A 20,503-nucleotide genomic window follows, 5' to 3' on the forward strand; every position below is an offset into this window, starting at 1 on the left:
GAAGATCTGTGCCCTTCCTTGCTTTACTCTCTCTGCCAGCAGAGGGTGTGGCCTTTGTGCCATGGCTGTGCGCAGTTGACTCTTCCCTTCAGTCCAATAGGAATACTGCTCAGGCTGCCCAATGGGTGGGCCAAGTCTCCCTTTGGTTTTCTCAAACCCATGCACTTGACTGTGTAGGAAACAAAACTCAGAGCTGGCTTTAGTTTTAGAAAACAAACAACCATAAGATATACACGCTTCTTCAGCACTCACTTCCGTGTCCTCAGTTATGCCAGATGCCCATCCTTTTGGCTAATGTGTCTACTGGCCCAAAGAGGATGCTTGTGTGCTGTCACTCCTCAACATGTGAGAACAGTCGGGCTGGAAGAGGAAGACTAATTTACCTAAGGCCCTCCCACCCCCAGGCCAGGAATTATGTGGAGTTGGGCCATGATTTCTGTCCTCTGATTTCCAACCAGTGTTGATTGGGGATTTTGTTGCTAAACTGGAAGTATGTGTAAACTAAAGTTTGCTTGTTTAAGGCATTCATTTGCTTCCTCCTGACACAGCCTTTGCTTCTAATTAGTTTATAATAGTGGCATGTGGGGGTGGTGGCTGCATTCATTGCAGTGAGAAGCAACAGCTGACGGCGAGGGTGGTGCGCCTAGCAATCTCCATGGGATCATCACTACAGTTGAGGATCACTTCCAAACAGCCCCGCTCCCTCAATAGCTCCTGAGAGTCTCAACTCTAATTGTGCCCAGAACAATTAATGACACTTGTTATGATGACCTCACATTATCAAGAACAGTTTCGAGTGGAGTCGATTATACCTGTAAAGGCAATGGCACTCTTTAAGAATCTAACCAATCACATACATTTCAATAAAATTACAAAAAGAAAAAAGAATCTAACTAGACTCACATGTTCTACACTGCATCGCCCTAATTGAGGTTAGCTTTCTTGGTGGCTCAGATGGTAAAGAATCCGCCTGCCAATGCAGGAGACCTGGGTTCGATCCCTGGGCCAGGCAGATCCTCTCTAGAAGGAAATGGTTACCCACTCCAATATTCTTGCCTGGAGAATCCCATGAACAGAGGAGCCTGGCAGGCTACAGTCCATGGGATCCCAGAGTCAGACATGACTGAGTGACTAAACACTTTCACACTTTGGACAAGAGTGAGTGGAGTGGTACGTTCAAGTCTAGATGGACCAGAAACCTGGTAAGAGATGCAAAGATGCACTGAAATAAAAACATTTTTAAATTTGTCTTTCACATTTACTTACATGTAGAAGTGAGAACATATTCATATCTGCCTATGAAGCAGAAGTGGAAACTAAAGAAAATGTTTTAGGCTTAAAAAAAAATCTATTTTGTAAAGGTGTTAAACTTACCTATGCTGTGACATGGTGCATATAAAAGTGTGTAAAAATTGAGGCTATGGTAAATATTTTTTAGTAGTTTTTTCCCCAGTCTTTTAAAGTGAGGAAATGACTTTTAGCTTATATAACATTTAAAAGTCATTTTGAGCACTGATGAAACAAAATGTTTTTTTTACATCTTAAGGTATATATTCACTTTCTCTTGAGAGAGAGAAAATAGATATTTTTTTAAAAAATGGGTATTAAATGGATGTGTAAAATTTTGTTCTGAATGAATTTTTTACTTCTTTAATATGGGAAAGTATTGTTCTAAACATGGATCGTGTTGTGTTGTTTAAAAAAGATGAGAGACAGAAAAAAAAAATTCTCTTTCTGCATATTTAGTAGGTGTTTCCAAAATAACAGGCTGACATCAGTTTCTTCTGTTCTTCCCTCTATATGTTTCTTTATTCGCTAATGCTTGTAGGTAGGTCATTGTGTAAATCATCTGTGTAATGATCTTGGCTTCATTCCCTGTGTTCAGGTGGGCCAGCCATGAGAGGGTACCTTTTGGCCATCTTCCTGAGTGCTGTCTTCCTCTATTATGTGCTGCATTGTATATTGTGGCGAACAAATGACTACGGGTAAGTCTTATTTTTGCTGCTTAAAAATGGCCCCCGACTGGGTCTTTCACATGGACACACAAATGATATTAGAAGGACCTATTACAAAGCAAACAAACAAACCCTGTAACATTTTGAGCCTTTTCTAGCTTTTCCATTATAAGTTAGAGTTTTACCATCCTAGTATCTTATTCATTACAAATAACCGTTTAAATATTGGTAAGCAACATTGGGTTTTCTTTTTTTTTTTTGGACTTTTCAGTGAAGCAGTGCTCTTGATCATCTTTGGGATTCTGATTTATATAATTCATCTTTTTGAATTGATGGAGTAATTCTTAGACTCAGTGGCATTTGAGTCTTCAGTTCAGTTCAGTTCAGTCGCTCAGTCGTGTCCGACTCTCTGCGACCCCATGAATCTCAGCACACCAGGCCTCCCATCACCAACTCCCGGAGTTCACTCAAACTCACGTCCATCGAGTCAGTGATGCCATCCAGCCATCTCATCCTCTGTCGTCCCCTTCTCCTCCTGCCCTCAATCCCTCCCAGCATCAGAGTCTTTTCCAGTGAGTCAACTCTTCGCATGAGGTGGCCAAAGTACTGGAGTTTCAGCTTTAGCATCATTCCTTCCAAAGAAATCCCAGGGCTGATCTAAGAGTCTAAAATACTGGGATAAGATTGTTGATAAATGTGGACACTTACATATGGTTTCCTTTGTTTAAAAATATTTGCTGAATAGTGATATAGGCAGAATTTGAAGTGACTTTGACTTGAAATATTACATGCAAAATTTGGAGAGGCACAGATAACTTTATTACAGAGAAAACTCCTATATTAAGCTTTTTATCCTTTTCCCTTTTCTATTTTGAAAAGTATTTACTTAGTTTGAATAAACAGATTACAAATAAGAATAAACTACAATATGTGACCTGAATAGAAATGACTGGAACAAATACAACACAGAACTTGATTTCCTTGCACTAGTCGCAGAGCATGTAACAATTGAGAAAGCTTCAAAATCAATTATATTTCTTTGAAAAAGGAGTAACGGCAGTTCCTGATCTATCACAACTAATCAACTTAAATACAAGCTTCCGGACATGAATTTCATGAGTGAACCCACATGATCATTTTTTAAAACAAGGAAATTTTGACAAGTTGAAGTAAAGTAAAATGGTTCATGGCTTCTAAGCAACAGGTTTTGTTTTTTTAAAAAACAGAAGAAAATTCAGAGCAGCATTGTCACAGGATAAATTAATGCTATACTACCATATACAAAATTTTGCTAGAGCTGATTAATTACAATGCAACTTTTCAAATTAAAGCAAAACAAATCCAAAGATTAAAAAAATGATTCTGTCTAATCTGAAAGTGTACTGATTTCTGTAAGTCACAGAGCATGTGATGTAGGGCAACTGTCTATACTTTCCTTGGGATGTGTTTAAAAAAAAAGGGAGGTGCATCTAAAAGCAAAGAACTTACTGGAATTTGAGACTAAATTGACCATGCAAGTATGTCTCTCCATATGACTGTTGCTGGTGCTTATCAGTGCCAACCAGACATTTCCTTGAGTCACTCTATGACAACTGTCCTTTTGGGATTCAAGTTCACAGTTAAGGCTGGGCTGTTAGGTTGAAAAAAGAGCACTGTTGTCATTTAAGCTTTTATACCTCCCTCAATTTCTTAACACCTGAATAAGTCCAAATACAGGATAGTTAATCATTTCTTTTTCTAGAAACAAATGAAGTCACTTGTCTTTCATGTTAATTGATGTTTTTTCTGCTTTTTCTCCTGGGAATGATTTTTTTTACTTGAAACAGTGAACAGATGAACCTCAGTTTATATCTAAAAAATAAACTTGCCAAATGTTGCTGATACTAAAAACAGATTAGTTATTGTGGGAGAAGAAACAGATAATCTAGTTTAAACAGTGTATTAAACATTTTATAGCATATAAAATGTTTCTTAGCATTAAGTTTTTGTTATGATGCTACCCTAGGGAGAAACGTTAAGGAAAAAAACTTTCCCGAATTTCTTCAATGTAGTTAACAACAAACACCTCTTATAATGGTAATTAATATGAATTTGTTTTTTATGAAGTATTCTAATTTACCAAATTTCACATTTAGGTGGGGTGGGGAGAGAGGCTCTCTCTTCCTAACTTTCCAAATTCTTGAGCTATACTTTGCTTAACTACCATTCCCACCAAGAGTTTCAGACCATTGATAACCATGCTAGTCTATCAAGAACATTCTAAAATATTTTCTATAATAAAGATAAATAGAAAAGTTAATATACATATTGCTTTATTTTGCAATGTTTGCAACAAACCATGTAAAATTACATGCTTTGAACCAAAAGTATCCTCGGTTACACGAAACTGTTTTTTTAACACTGAGGATGGGTTATTCAAAAATACTAAAATGAAAGCATCAAAATAGATTATGTCTTTTTCTCCTCAAAGTATATCTTTAAAACTCAGAATTCAGAAATTACTTTGCTTGAGTTTCCCAGAGTTCTGCTCAGAAATTGCCTACTGTTTAGTATAAATGTTTAAAAAAAAAAAACAACTCTTCTGCAAATGACTAGAGCAGAAAAATTGTGATGTGGACAGCAGGTTGGAAAACCCAATTACTTAGCTTGTAAATGTATAACGTAGTTCTGGAGAACAGCTGTCTGTTAGTCTCGAGGTATCCTTTCTTCCTATTGCCAGTCCTTTGGCAAGGAATCAAGTCTTAATGACCTTTAAATTCTGAATGGGTGGTATTATAAGACGTCAAATAAACCACAAAAAACTCCTTCACTTAGACAAAAGTTCAGTATTTTTTGCCAGTGTTTGAATAGTAGATGCTAGATCGTGTTTCTAGGTTTTGTTTTACTAAATTAAAAAAAAAATGGTGCTTCTGCATTTGATTTCATTACTGGTTGGTTGAAAAATCATTGTAAGGCTCTTTATGGAAGGAACTTAGGCAAATCATTGTAATGCTCTTTATCGTCGCTGGAAAACTCCAGTGCCAGGTGCATGGGTTTGGCTGTAAGTTTTGAGGTTTTTGGACAACCCGGCTTTGATCCCTGGGTGGGGAAGATCCCCTGGAGAAGGAAATGGCAACCCACTCCAGTATTCTTGCCCGGAGAATCCCCATGGACAGAGGAGTCTGGCGGGCTACAGTCCATGGGGTTGTAACAGTTGGACTCGACTTGGTGACTAAACCACCACCACCAATGAGTCAGAGATCTTAGAAGTCTGATCCTACACCACGTGAAGCTCCTACAGGCATCTCTCCCTGTATCTTTGCTCCTTCCTGTCTCTGTTCCACACTTAGTAATGGGAGATAAGAACAGAAGAGAAAGCACGAAGTTGGCTAGATTGCTAATTCCCAACAAAGCATATTCTGGCTCACAGGGGAAATGATAAAGAAGACAATGAAAAGGGTCCAAATTCAGCACATTTTTTGGTCATTAGAATTCGAGGCATGTTCATGTCACTCCTAAACTAACACATTACTCCACAGAAAATATCATGAAATTACTTCAGATGCTGTGAACTTGCTTCCTTAAGCAATAATGAATAATTATTGTCTTTAAAAAAAACACTCAAAGTTTGGCTTCACTGTATCCTCAAATAGTTTGTTTTCTATTTTAATAGACTTGGAAGCCAAGTAATATTTTATACTTTATTTTGTCCTCTGACTATAATTTGACTTTCATGGCTTGGTGTCATATCCCACCATATTTATTTATCTTCCTTACAAGTAAATCAAGAGGTTTTTGCCATTTGGGGTATTTACCAAAGATGAGTCTCTTCAACTAGCCTTATAGTACGGAAACCTAGAGTTTTAACTGGGAATTTTGTACTAAAAAAGTTTAAAATTGAGTCAATCCCTGAAGGGGTTAGGCTATTTCTGTCTGAATCTGATGATTATAGAAGAAAACTGATTGGTTTTCTTTTTTAGGTTAATTCTCCGTACAACTGATGATCATTCCTAGTTTCTCATGTGAAGCCGTTTTCCTCTTTTCTGGCTGCGTCTGGATCCTGCTGCCCTGTCCCCTTCATCTAGCTTCATTGTCATGCTCTGTCTTGTTTCACAATACCCTTTCACATGGTGGCGACAAGTGTTCCATTCAGGAGACACACAAGCACCTAACCTGTGCCAAGAACAGAGGAGAGTTCGCTGTGATGCCAAATAGTGGGATGGTTGAGTCCCCAGGTCACAGGCAGGGGCTACGGAACCTGCCCAGGGCAGCATCTCTCTGGCATTTACTGCCCATAGGTATCCACGCAGGTGGCATGGAGGACCTTGACAGCCGTGTGCATTTCTCAGGAGTTCAGGAACTTCTAAAATATGAGCCAGGTCATGGCTTCCATACTGTGGGCGTCCTAGTTCTTCTTTCTTTATTTTTTTCCTAGTTCTTCTCGAAGGGTCCTTTGAGTCGCTGCTCTCTGACCCTTCTGGGTCACTTGTCACCTCAGCCTTTTTTCCACTCTCTCTTGCTTTATATCCATGAATCCTCAGACATGTCCAGGACTAGGAGAAGTTTCTGTCCTACCTCAGGGGCTACAGTGAGGATTCCTATCCCCTGTCTGAGAAGCCTCTCCCTGGTGATACCACTTGAGTTCCCAGGATACCGTTTGCTTCCCTTTGGGCTGGCTGCCCAGTTCTACTTTCTGACTGACACTATTTTTTGTCTCCTAGGGTGACACCTATGGAAATGAAGCAGAGAAATAAGATCCGGTCTTGTTTATCAAAGCCAGCTTTTGCCTCTCTCCTGAGGTAAAAATACAAAAGAAACCGTGGCACACAAAATGTTCAAAAATGTGTTTGTAATTGTTCTCCACACTTGTTTGCTTTTTTTTCTGTGCAAATCTTAACAATGTAAAATGGATACCCTACATTTAAGGAAGAGCTTGACTGTCCTATGTCTTTTTGTGCTTTTAGTCAGAACTCTGCATATATTTTAAGAAAAGGCATTGAAGAACTCAGTCAGACCAGTTTTCTTTTCACACAGGTGAGATTAGAGAGGTCTGGTTGTCTTTGATCATAAGCGTGCACTGTCCTTTTAGGGTTTTATTTTCCCACCCTTGTTCCCATGTTATTTTCCGCCCTTTTTATTTTGTGGTTTCTTCTGCCTTACCTCTAGGTTAAAGTTTACAGCAGAAATTTTCCTTTCACAAACTTTTAATGAACTTCATAGAATATAAATAATGATTATTGATTATGGTTATCAGGACTTGAAAAGAATTTACTTTTCCATCCACAAATATTCTCTTATCACCACAGCTTTGATAGAGTGCTGGTCAAAATGCTTCCAGAAATAAATAACAGTCAGGTCTAGGCATGTTGAATTGTGTCAACACATACAAGCTTTTCAGCATTTTTGTCTGTTACGGATCTAAAATTCACATTTTTTTTTTCCTTATTTCCTTATATTACTGTACTGTCCTGTCAGCTTAAAAAATATTCACAGCCTAAAAGTTGAGAGTTATGCTTTATGTGGTGGGCATTTTTAGGACTTCAAGTCCAGGAGGCAGCATCTCAAGTAACCCTGAGAGAACTGCTTCAAGGAGGGAAAGCTAGGTTATATGGAAGTTTTGCAACAAAGAGCAGGTAGTCTGAATGTTAAAAGATTATTGCTAATTAAAAGAAAACCAGACATCTCAAGGAATTTAGTGCTTTTCTATGTATGGGAAGATGCAAGAGTCTGGGCCCACTGAAATCATTCCTTTGACATACACCTTAGCTATCTGGGGCTAATGTCCTGTGTTTTCACATCCTGAGTTCCCAGGGGCTCACCAGTTCACTGTCAGTGGTGGCTACAATCACTGATGACTAAGACAGTATTTACTGGTGTGGTAGGAAATATTCCATTTCTCAGTACCTTTCCGTGACTGGTTCTTAATCTTTAGAGGCTACCAGTTCCTTTAAAATCAGCCAACTCTGGAATGCTTTAGAAACATAAATATTTTTATGTCTAACTATGGGTGTGCCATGGCTGCTTGTAGTCAATCCATGGATGTGTGTCCGATTAGGACCATTGCAAAACTAGAAGAGTGATTAAAAAAATTTTTGTTTACCATGACCCATAGTAAGAAGTATATCTTGCCTTGGAACTTAGTGTTTGTACTAAGTTTATTTATAATAAAAAATAAACAATTTTTACCTCTCCTACTCCAGATACCCTATAATCTGTTCTATTCACTTTTTAAAAATGAGCTGATCTTGACTTGCAAAATTGACTTCATGAGCCACGAACGGTTGCAAACAGCAGGTTTGGAATGCTTCTCTAGAATCAAGGTACCCTTTTATCTCTAGCTTTAGGGAAGAAAGGTATTTCCTTTCTGAGAAAACCCAAAGGGGTTAAAGTATTTATGAAAGACTGCTCAGCAGATGTGTAAGTCTGCACACCTGTCCTTTGAATAGCATTCCTTGGAGGCAGGGCTGTCCTTTGCCAGTAACCACTGGGAGAAGCTCTGCTGGGAAACCTGGCAGTGTTAACCTGTGGTTAACGTGCTAGGACTGGACAGCTTTCCTTAGTGTTGAAGTTAGGCGTAGTTTCAGCTTTGTTAGCTGAAACAAATGGGTTAGTAACTCCAGATAATAGCTACTTCACTTTTTTATAGCTTCTGTTTCTTTATCTTGTCAACTGAATTAAAAAAAATCACAACCTAAAAGTTGAGAATGTTTTACTTGGGAACCTTATTACCTTACTCTGGCTCAGCAGGTAAAGAATCCACCTGCAGTGCAGCAGACACAGGAGATGTGGGTTCGATCCCTGGGTCGGAAAGATCCCCTGGAGGAGGAAATGGCAACCCACTCCTGTATTCTTGCTTAAAAAAATCCATGGACAGAGGAGCCTGGTGGGCTACAGTCTATGGGGTCACAAAGAGTTGGACACGACTAAGCGATAGAGCAGAGCACAAACATTAAGGACTGGAGCCTGAGATGGCAGCCTGTCAGATAGCGCTGAGGAATTCTTCCAAAGAGGCAAGGGAGGAGCCAGGACACAGAGTAGCTTTTACTGAAAACGACAAACAGACATGTTGTCAAACATTAAAAGATGACTGCTAAGCACAAAAACAGACATCTCAAGTTATTGGTTTCCATGCGTTTCTATAGATAGGAAGATGCAGGAGTCTGGGTTTATTGAAATTATTCTTTTTGTTATGCACCATAACTGTCTAGGGCGCCAAGACCAGTATTCTGTTTTTCTCCATTGTGAATTTCCCTCTGGGGCAGCTGTAGTGGCTGACGGCTTGCTGGCCTCAGCATCCTTTGTTTACTGAAATAGCAGGTCACCTTTTTTGTCGACAGTCTAAATTGACTAGTAGAATTTACTTTTCTTTCCAGGCTTTCGTAGGAGTACCAAGAGCAGATATGTAATATGATTATTATAATGTAATATAACCCACTGTAATATAATACAATGTCATGTATAATTATTATAGATAAGGGTGATACTTATTGAGCCCCAACTATGTGTGAGACATGGTACTATCAACTGGAAAAAAAAAAAAGAAAAAACACACAACTAAAAGTTGAGCATTATGTTTTATTTGGGGTGTTACTGAGGACTTAAGCTGGGGATACAGCCTCTCAGATAGCTCTGAGGGACTGTTCCAAAGAGGTATAAGAGAAGCCAGGATTTATAGGAGTTTTTGCAAAAACAACAAACCAACATCAGGGAGTCAAACATCAGAAGATTAGTGCTAATTAAACCAGACAGACATCTCAAGATAATGAATTCAGCCCTTTTCTATGTGTGGGAAGATGCAAGAGACTGGATTATTGAAGTTACTCCTTGGATATGCACCATAGCTATCTGGGGCCAGTATCCTGTTTTTGTTTTTCTTCCTCAATTCCCGATAGAGTGCAGTTGGAGTTCAGATGGAGTAGCTGAAGCCTTTAAGGCTTCAACATCCTTTGTTTACTGAAATGGCAGGCCACATTCTTTGCCCACAGTGTTGAACAATTATTTCATTTAGAAATTTAAAATCAAAAGACCTGACACTTTTCCCAGAGCAGATCCCAAGCTTAGAGATCAACCCTGATACAGATAATGACCTTTTGAAATTGGCTGGGATCCCCCTCTCCAGGCTGCTAACACTTGTCACAACTGAATCTGACATACACACTCTTCTCAGGTAGGAAGGGATGGTCTCTCAACTCTTTGCCTAGTTTGAATATGGTGTCAGTTCTCAGTTCAGCTCTGGAGATCTTGAGCTCCTCTGACTTGCCCAGGTTAGTAGTTCCTGAGAAGCAAAACCAGGATAAAGCTGAAGCTAATTCATCCTTATTTGTGCATGCGTGCATGCTCAGTCGCTTCAGTTGTGTCGGACTCTTGTGACCCCTGTGGACTGTAACCCACCAGGCTTCTCTGTCCATGAGATTCTCCAGGCAAGAATACTGGAGTGGATTGCCATGCCCTCCTCCGGAGGATCTTCCCAACCCAGGGATCCAACCCATGCCTCCTGCACTTGAAGGTGGACTCTTTTCCACTGAGCCATTGGGGAAGCCCTCGTTCCTATTCTAGTGCTTCTTATTTCCATTTGTCATGTGGCCTCTGAAAACCCAGGGGCACTCTGGTCTCTGCCTGCAGTTTATTTAGGAAGAACAAAACTGGTAAAGGCGGAAAGAAGGGACCATTAAAAAAACAGAGATGCCTCATGAAGCATTCTTGTCTGAGAGAGTACCCGAGTATAGCAGCGGGGTAGAGAAGCAATAAGACACCCATCATTCTTGAGTATATTTTAATTTAATGACATCAGGAGAGAGTTCAGTTCTAGTTACCTCTAGCTTTTAGTGTATTTTAATTTTCACTGCTGACAACAGCTTTATATATATGGTATCTTTTCTTTGGGGAGTGGGTCAGCATTTACACTTTTATTTTCCCTCCTTTGTTCTTTTGTTTCTTCCTGTAGATGGCTGTCTTTGGGGTTCACTTGTATTTAAATTCTGTGTCCCCTCCCCCAAGCTGTTACATAATTTTGGTTTTACTGCCTGGAAAGCATTTCCATTCTGGGTGTGTGGTTCCATTGCCCATCCTATTCTATGTAACATTTAAATAGTGTTTAAGATGATTTTGAAAGAATCTTAAAAATAATTATATGCTCATTTTATAGTCAATATAATGATAGGAATGACATACTACAGTTTTTTACAGTTGTGATTTTAAAAACCTGCAAATATTATACACATTTGGGAAAGTCATTCTTCATCCTTATCTTCCAGGTATCATCAGTTTCACCCTTTTCTGTGTGCAGCTAATTTTAAAAATACTGCTTCCTTCTATGGTAGCGATAAGTTTGATTTGCCCTATGGGATGAAAGCATCAGGTCAGTAATATTACTCTTACCCTGCCCTAATACTGTGACTGGTGTTTGATGTGAACCATATGTTTGTATATAATTTTAAGGTCTTTTAATCTTTTTGTTTCATAGTGATTCCTAAGGATGTGATTTTTGAGATTGGGTGAAAGGAATTATATTTTAATATGTAAATCCCCATTCCTTTTGAGTCAGTGTAGAATAAAAGAATGAAGAAAGGTAGATTTTTGTTGTTGTTGTTGAGAAACTGTTTTTCCTGCTTTTGTTTTACCACCGTAATTCGTGAGTTCGATGCCTTACTTTATTCCAGTTGAGAATTAAGAAGACAATTCTGTGGATTAACTTCCTCCTGTCTCCCATTTTGCCTCTTTACCTAGGAGTTTTATGTCATCAGCAAGCTCTAGGTCCTTGGTCAGTCTTTTAACTTAATCAAAGGATATTTTGTTTTTGCTAAATTTAGAGAGAATTGCTCCATCCACTAATGATGAAACAATTTTCCCTCTGCTTACTGACCACTGCTTTGCTTTACATTCTAGATTTTTGAGAAATCCTGAAAGCCTTTTAGGTGACAAGTCTATAGTTTCCTGAGTTAGATTTTCCTTATTCAGCTGATCCTGTGTGTATTTAGAATACATTGTAGAGAGTTCGATAAGTTTAAACTTGCAGAATATTGAGTTCTATATCAATATCATTTTCTGAATCATCTGATATGGTAATTTTTGGTTATGATTGTTTTCAGATTAAGCATATTATTTTTCTGAGATTTTTGCAAAGTGTCCTTAGAGTGTTTATATTTTAGGTGCCCTTGTTAAGTAGTGCTGACTAGTTGCAGTTATATCATGAATTTTCACCAGGGAATAAATCATAGGTAATCATACCAGTTTGAAGTGGATTTGGGGGAGGGCAGAGGATAAAGTGGTTTACCATGTACCTAAGAAGTCATGATTGCTTTTATTCCTAACAGTCCACTTGTTTTCTAGCCACACACTTTCGACTGGCTCTTTGGAAACTGCCGAATTGTGATATCTTTGATGAGTTTGACAAGTGAGTTTGTTTTCTTGCTTCTGTTTTACTTTTAGCTTTAGCTAAATTTTAGTACAAAATATGTACTACAGTGTAACGTATATTCACTCAGGAAGATTCCATAGCTTTTGTGCATAACTAAAATGCCTAGGAGTTATTTCTGTGGCACTTGAAGTAACAAACTACAAATATAATTTAGACATTGCATAATTGTTGGCTCAAAATTGCAGACAGTCTTGATTACACACCATGCTAGTGCCAAGTCAGGACATTTTTAACCCACAGTCATCTTTTCTAAGTTGTTGTTACTGAAGAATTAATTCACACTCCCTGTTGATCAGCTCACAGCCTCCCTCCATGGTCCCCATACCTTCCCATACATACTCTAAATTGCTCAATCATGAGAATCTTTTCTGTTTCACTTGAATATTGGATTTCAGAAACAGCTCTCTTCCTTTTATTCAGAATTATATTTGAGGGAAGTTAATGGTGTGCTTAGACACACATTTTCTGGCAACAAAAGGCAGTTTAGTTTTTGGAAAATTCGGGGGTTCAGTTACCTCTTAGGAACTGAGTTGCCTAAGACAGACTTCTTAGCAAGTCAACTTATTTTACAGAGATGGGCTTATTTCCCTCAGTTTTAAACTGAATTTTGGAATTTAGCTGGTTGTCCAGTGGGATGAAAAGGGTGACCTGCAGATGTGAGACCTCTATTGAAAAGGAAAATGGGCAGAATTCCCTTCTTATCCAGGAGAATAGAGGCACTTTTTGATACATACAGAACTTATGGTAGTGGACAAAAGTGTGAAATTGGAGATAGTTCGCAAGACAGCACTGGAGGAGCAGTGCTAGATTTTGTCTGAATTTATCTCATTTTTCTCTGTCAGGGACCCAGATTCAGTTCAGTTCAGTTCAGTCGCTCAGTCGTGTCCGACTCTTTGCGACCCCATGAATCGCAGCACGCCAGGCCTCCCTGTCCATCACCAACTCCCGGAGTTCACTCAGACTCACGTCCATCGAGTCAGTGATGCCATCCAGCCATCTCATCCTCTGTCGTCCCCTTCTCCTCTTGTCCCCAATCCCTCCCAGCATCAGGGTCTTTTCCAGTGAGTCAACTCTTCGCATGAGGTGGCCAAAGTAGTGGAGTTTCAGCTTCAGCATCATTCCATCCAAAGAAATCCCAGGGCTGATCTCCTTCAGAATGGACTGGTTGGATCTCCTTGCAGTCCAAGGGACTCTCAAGAGTCTTCTCCAACACCACAGTTCAAAAGCATCAATTATTCAGCGCTCAGCTTTCTTCACAGTCCAGCTCTCACATCCATACATGACCACAGGAAAAACCATAGCCTTGACCAGATAGACCTTTGTTGACAAAGTAATGTCTCTGCTTTGTTGAGGTGTAATTTATGTAATAATGTTGATTCATTTAAGATTATACTTTTTTATAATTTAAAACTATTCTATCAACCTAATCACTTTCAATTTTTATTGCATATCCACAGCAGCCGTATATATTCTTTCCTGACATTTATATAACTCTTATCTGTATTGTTTTATGACGACTTTTGGCATGTGTGCTTTTTATCAGTTCTCTCCAATTTTTACAACCACTCAGCAGAGTATGCTTGATGATTTTCATTTTTAAAATCGAGAGACTGAGGCTAGGCAAATCCATGTTGTTTGTTATAGTTGGTGAATGTCAGAGCCAAGATGTGAACCTGGATGGGTCTATCCAGGGCTGGATGTTTAAGAGTGATAGTGGTTATGTCTTAAATAATTGTAGCAAGTATCTGCAAATCTTTGAAAAACTCTTTGTCCCTGTAAATGTGAGATACTGTCAGGATTGTAGATGGTACATGACTGGAGGTTTTGTTCTGGCCTGGTTTCTGTCTCAGAACTGTTGTTTAGTTGCTCAGTCATGTCCGACTCTTTGTGACCCCATGGACTGCAGCATGCCAGGCTTCCCAGTCCTTCACTAGCTCCCGAAGTTTGCTCGAACTCATGTTTATTGAGTTGGGGATGGTATCTAACCATCTCATCCTCTGACGCCCTCTTCTCCTTTTGTCTTCAATCTTTTCCAGCATCAGGGTCTTTTTCAATGAGTTGGCTCTTCTCATCAGGTGGCCAAAGTATTGGTGCTTCAACTTCAGCATCAGTCCTTCCAGTGAATATTCAGGACTGATTTCCTTTAGGATTGACTGGTTTGATCTCCTTACTTTCCAAGGGACTCTCAAAAGTCTTCTCCAACACCACAGTCTGAAAGCACCAATTCTTTGGTGCTCAGCCTTCTTTATGGTCCAACTCTCACATCTATACATGACCACTGGAAAAACCATAGCTTTGACTAGACGGACCTTTGTTGGCAACGTGATGCCTCTGCTCTTTAATACATTGTCTAGGTTTGTCATAGCTTAAAACTATCTATGCTTTATTTAGTTGCTTTCAGAGCCACTCTCTACACAAGTGTTCATCATCTGTACTTAGCTCAGCCAGGCTACTTCCTCTCTTCTTGCTGACTTGATCTGGCTCTTCCCCACACTTCCTCTTTTCTCACAGGGAGTGCCCCCCACACCCACCATCAATTCACATCAGGTTCTTAGTGTCACCAGCACTGGGAGGGAGGCGAGTGTGGGTGGTGATAAAGGATTGCAAATCATGCTGATGGTACAAGGGTTCTTGGATCTGAACTTGTTAAGAGATGGAAGTCACATCAGTGTACAGACAGAAACCATTCAGGTGTGGAGTGAATGGCGAATATCCATTCGCCATTTGGGGCCTCCCAGAGCGAGCACAGTGATGCACTGGACACTCAGCACTGCTCAATTGCTTGTTTGACACGTCCAAAGTTGGTCCCTAGAGATGTCAGAAAAAGTGTTTTGAAAGTAAATAAGAATATACTTGTGACAAAATTATCTTCATTTACATATTGACTTTTAGGAGGAGCTCACATGTAATAATAAATTTGACCTGCGTTCTAAGTATGGGCTTCCCTTGTAGCTCAGTTGGTAAAGAATCTGCCTGCAGTGCAGGAGACCCGGGTTCAATCCCTGGGTTGGGAAGATTCCCCTGGAGAAGGAAATGGCAACCCACTCCAGTATCCTTGCCTGGAAAATCTCATGGACAGAGGAGCCTGGTGGGCTGCAGTCCATGGGGTCGCAAAGAGTTGGGCACGACTGAGCGACTAACACTTACTTACTTACATTCTAAGTACGTCCTTCTACATTTGTCTGAAACCCACAGTACAACCCAAAGATCATAGCAGGCCTCAGCCCATGCCCAAGTTTATATTTTAAGTAAACTCCAGCAAAGCAGAATACACTAAACTGCCAACTGCTGCCTCAGAGTCCCCTTAGTCTGTCCCCCGAGTGACCTTTATATGGTTCTCATTTCTCCTCTTTGCCTGGGAAAATGCTCTAGAAGAAAGAGGTCTGAGAACAGTCGGGCTTCTCAGGCTGAGGACCTGGACCCCCTCTTAGTTGAGGAGTCCTCCCGGAGCCTGCTCTGTGGATCTGGGAGCTGTGGCCCACGTGCATTAGGAGGGGTCTGTGGGTGCACTCTTTGTAGGATTCTGTGAGTCAGAGAGGAGAGGGGCTCAGATGGAGAGAGGCAAGAACCTCCTTTTCAAGTCCCTTCCCCCTTTGGCTTTTCTATTCACCCTCTGTCCTCTTTGTCCTCCCAGAAAGCTTCAGATATTTTTTCATTGTTTCAGATCTGAATTCTTTACTTACCCATGTAGCAATCACGATCTCTTAGTTGGGGTAGATTTCTGTTTTGTTTTTTTGGCTGCTCTACCTGGCTTGCAGGATTTTAGTTCCCCAGGGAGGGATTGAACGTTCACCCTCTGCAGTGCAAGCACTGTTCTAGGGACATCCTGGGATAGATTACACTGTGAATGAAGAAACTCCAAATATTAGTTCCATTTATAAGATACAAATTTTCCTCTTTCTGACAATTGTCATATAAATGAAGTTTGCATATAAGCATTCTCAGACCAGCTCAGTGACCAAGGCTTCTCTATTGTGACTGTTATTCCTCCCTATGGTCCATTCTGATGGTTGGACTTTGACCAGTCGTATGTCACATTCTAGCAGTAGAGGGGACAAAGGAGGAAGGGCATGCCCCTAGCCATTGAGAATTGCTTCCTTCTTTAAGGCTATTCCCCAAAAATTACATACAACCCATTATTACATCCAGTGATGTGCTGGAGCCAGTTGGTACCAACTTGTGAGAGCTGCTGCTCTTCCCAACTCTGTGTTCAGTGCCATCAAGGTAGAAGATTGAAGTTAGCCATGGTGGGAATGTATACCATTGAAAATGGCAATGCTACGAACCAAGGCTCCCCATCATCTCCCTGTCTCCCAAGGGGGACTAATTGTTAAAAAAAAAAAAAAAAGCTTGCTAGCAGCCACCAATTATATCCCACTGGCTAGAGGTATAATCACAGGGCCACACCTCACTGGGAGGTGGACTGGAAAGTGTAGCCTCTATTCTAGGTGGCTATGTGCCCGCCTAATGAAACATAATTATTGAGTGGCAAGTAACAGTCTTTGTCAGTGTTGTCTACCATCTTCTGTTTCTGTGCCTGGAAATATTCAAGATTCTAAAGTCAGTTATGTAACACTATACCAACCTAGCTCACTTGAAGCAGCCAATTGTGGTTTGTCTCTTGGAGATGAAAGCTGTTGAAAAATGTTGGTGTTGCAGATCATTCGGAGGTGGAGTTTCTTCCAGAGGTCTTTTTTATGCCATCTTTGTAGGTAACGTGAGTAAAGTAACTCAGTGAGGCAGATCAGCCTTTTTCTAAAGTTAGTACCATGAAGAACTTGGGCCAGAATTAGAGGGGAGGGAACAGGAGTGTGTGTTTGGCCATAACTCTGTGTGGAAGAGCCTTGGAGTTGTAACAATTCCATGCTTGTTCTTTGTTCTACCTCCATGCTTCCCTAACCTCTTTGCCCCCACCACCAACACTGCTCCCCACCAACCCGTTCTGTTTCAGAGTTTTTGGTCACTTAGCAAAAATTGTGATAATTGGCCTCTCCTCTTATAATTACATCTGTTATATTTTTGTTATATGAAAAGTATTCATTTTAGAAAAAATGTTCATTCTAGAAAATTGTCTTTCTCTGTGATTTTGTGACAGTTCTCAGTTTTTTCCTGTGAAAAGATGAGAACACACAATAGGCCATTTGCATCCCCCATTCTTATTTTATTTGTTTATCTCTTTGGTATGTGGTTTTTTTAATTGAAATATAATTGCTTTACAATGTTGTGTTTCTGCTACACAATATTGTGAATCAGCTATATGTATACATATATCCCCTTCCTCTTGAGTCTCCCTCCCACCCTCTCCCCTATTCTGCCTCTCTAGGTCATCACAGGGCACCAAGCTGAGCTCCCTGTGTTATGCAGCAGCTTCCCACTAGCTGTCAGTTTATACATAGTACTGTATATATGTCAACACTATCTGTCAATCTGTCCCACCCCCACCCCCTTGCTGTGTCCACAAATTCATTCTTTACGTCTGCATGTCTGTTCCTGCCCTGCAAGTGTGTTCATCAGTACCATTTTTCTAGAATCCATATATATGTGTTAATATATGATGTTTGATTTTCTCTTTCTGACTTAATTCACTCTGTATGACAGACTCAAGGTTCATCCACATCACTTCCACTGACTCAACTTCATTCCTTTTTATAGCTGAGTAATATTCCATTGTGTGTGTGTGTGTGTGTGTGTGTGTGTGTATATATATATATATACACTGCATCTTCTTTATTCATCATCTGTTGATGGACATCTAGGCTGCTTCCATGTCTTGGCTATTGTAAATAGTGCTGTAATGAACACTGGGGGTACATGTGTCATTTTGAGTTGTGGTATTCTTAGGGTATATGCCCAGTAGTGGGATTGCTGGGTTCTATGTTTAGTTTTTCAGGGAGCCTCAATACTGTTCTCCACAGTGGCTGTACCAATTTGCATTCCCACCAACAGTGTAAAAGGGTTCCCTTTTCTTCACACCCTCTCCAGCATTTATTGTTTGTAAATTTTTTTGATGATGGTCTTTCTGGCCAGTGTGAGGTGATACCATAGTGTATTTTTGATTTGCATTTCTCTGATAATTAGTGATGTTGAGTATCTCTTCATTTGCCTCTTGGCTATCTGTATATCGTATTTGGAGAGATATCTATTTAGATCTTCCACCCATTTTTGATTGGATTGCTTGGTTTTTGATATTGAGCTCCATAAGCTGTTTGTATATTTTGGAGATTAATTCTTTGTTGCTTCATTTGCAAATATTTCTCCCATTCTCATGGGCTTCCCAGGTGGCACTGGTGGTAAAGAATCCATGCCTTCTAATGCAGGAGATACAAGAGAAGTGGGTTTGATCCCTGGATCCAGAAGATTCCCCTGGAGAAGGAAATGGCAACCCCTCCAGTATTCTTGCCTGAGAAATCCCAGGGACAGAGGAGCCTGCTGGGCTACAGTCCATGAGGCTTCAAAGAGTCAGACATGATTGAGCAACTACGCCTGCACACACTCCCGTTCTGAGGGTTATCTCCTCATCTTGTTAATGCTGCAAAAGCTTTTAAGTTTAATCAGGTCCCATTTTTTAATGTTTGTTTTTATTTCCATTACTCTAGGAAGTTGGAGAAGGCAATGGCACCCCACTCCAGTACTCTTGCCTGGAAAATCCCATGGATGGAGGAGCCTGGTAGGCTGCAGTCCATGGGGTCGCTAAGAGTCGGACACGACTGAGCGACTTCACTTTCACTTTTTACTTTCATGCATTGGAGAAGGAAATGGCAACCCACTCCTGTGTTCTTGCCTGGAGAATCCCAGGGATGGGGGAGCCTGGTGGGCTGCCGTCTATGGGGTCGCACAGAGTCGGACACGACTGAAGTGACTTAGCTGACTCTGGGAAGTGCGTCAAAAAGGATCTTGTTGCAGTTTATGTCAGAGTGTTCTGCCTATGTTTTTCTCTAAGAGTTTTATAGTTTCCAGCCTTACATATAGATATTTAATCAATTTTGAGTTTATTTTTGTGTATGGTGTTAGTATTCTAATTTCACTCTTACATGTAGCTGTCCAGTTTTCTCAGCATCACTCAGTGAAGAGACAGTCTTTTCTCCATTGTATATTCTTTCCTCCTTTGTCATAGATTAAGTGACCATAGGTGTGGGTTTATCACTGGGCTTTTTATTCTGTACCTATTTCATAGGTCTGTATTTCTGTTGTGTATGTGTGTGAGTACCATACTCTTTTGATTACTATAGCTTTTTCATATAGTCTGAAGTCAGGGAGCCTGATTCCTCCAGCTCTGTTTTTCTTTCTCAAGATTACTTTGGTTATTTGGGGTCTTTTGTGTTTCCATACAAATTGTAAATTTTTTTGTTCTAATACCATGATGAATACTATGGTAATTTGTTATGGATTGCATTGAATCTGTGGATTGTTTTGGGTGGTGTATTCATTTTCACTATATTGATTCTTCCAATCCAAGAATATGATATATTTTCCCATCTGTGTCCTCTTTGATTTCTTTCATCAGTGTTTTATAGTTTTCTGAATATGGGTCTTTTGCTTTCTTAGGTATATTTATTCCTTGATATTTTATTCTTTTTGTTGTGATGGTAAATGGATTCTTTTCTTAATTTCTGTTTCTGATCTTTCATTGTTAGCATATAAGAATGCAAGAGATTTCTGTGCATTAATTTTGTGTCCTGTAACTTTACCAAATTCATTGATTAAATCTAGTAGGGTTTCTGATGGAATCTTTAGGATTTTCTATGTATGGTAATGTGTCACTGCAAACAGTGAGAGTTTTACTTTCTCTTTTCCAATTTGTATTTCTTTTTCTTCTCTGATTGCCACAGTGAGGACTTCCAAAACTGTGTTGAATAGGAGTGGAGAGAGTAAACATGCTTGTCCTGTCCCTGATCTTAGAGGAAATGCTCTCAGTTTTTCACCATTAAGAATGATGCTTGCTGTGGGTTTGTCACAGCAAACAGAGTGTGTGTGCTAAGTTGCTTCAGTCATGTCCAACTCTTTGTGACCCTGTGGACTGTGGCCCACCAGGCTCCTCATGGGCCACATGGGGATTCTCCAGGCAAGAATACTGGAGTGGATTGCCATGCCCTCCTCCAGGGTATTTTCCCCACCTAGGGATTGAACCCAGGTCTCCTGGTCTCCTGCATTG

General features: G+C 40.1%; 1 protein-coding gene across 14 annotated transcripts in view; it reads left to right on the forward strand.

Moving 5' to 3' along the window:
* Positions 1 to 20,503, forward strand: part of ST3GAL6 (ST3 beta-galactoside alpha-2,3-sialyltransferase 6) — a 126,556-nt gene that overhangs the window by 79,274 nt on the left and 26,779 nt on the right. For 12 of the 14 annotated variants that reach the window (XM_059889591.1, XM_059889575.1, XM_059889640.1 and 9 more), the window contains 4 exon segments: positions 1,886 to 1,985; positions 6,656 to 6,733; positions 11,189 to 11,292; positions 12,264 to 12,327. In XM_059889591.1, coding sequence (XP_059745574.1) covers positions 1,897 to 1,985; positions 6,656 to 6,733; positions 11,189 to 11,292; positions 12,264 to 12,327 — 335 coding nt within the window. In that variant the 5' untranslated portion in view covers positions 1,886 to 1,896. 14 annotated transcript variants of the gene reach the window in all.

This window comes from Bos taurus, chromosome 1 (assembly GCF_002263795.3).
Source record: "Bos taurus isolate L1 Dominette 01449 registration number 42190680 breed Hereford chromosome 1, ARS-UCD2.0, whole genome shotgun sequence".
NCBI lineage: Eukaryota > Metazoa > Chordata > Mammalia > Artiodactyla > Bovidae > Bos > Bos taurus.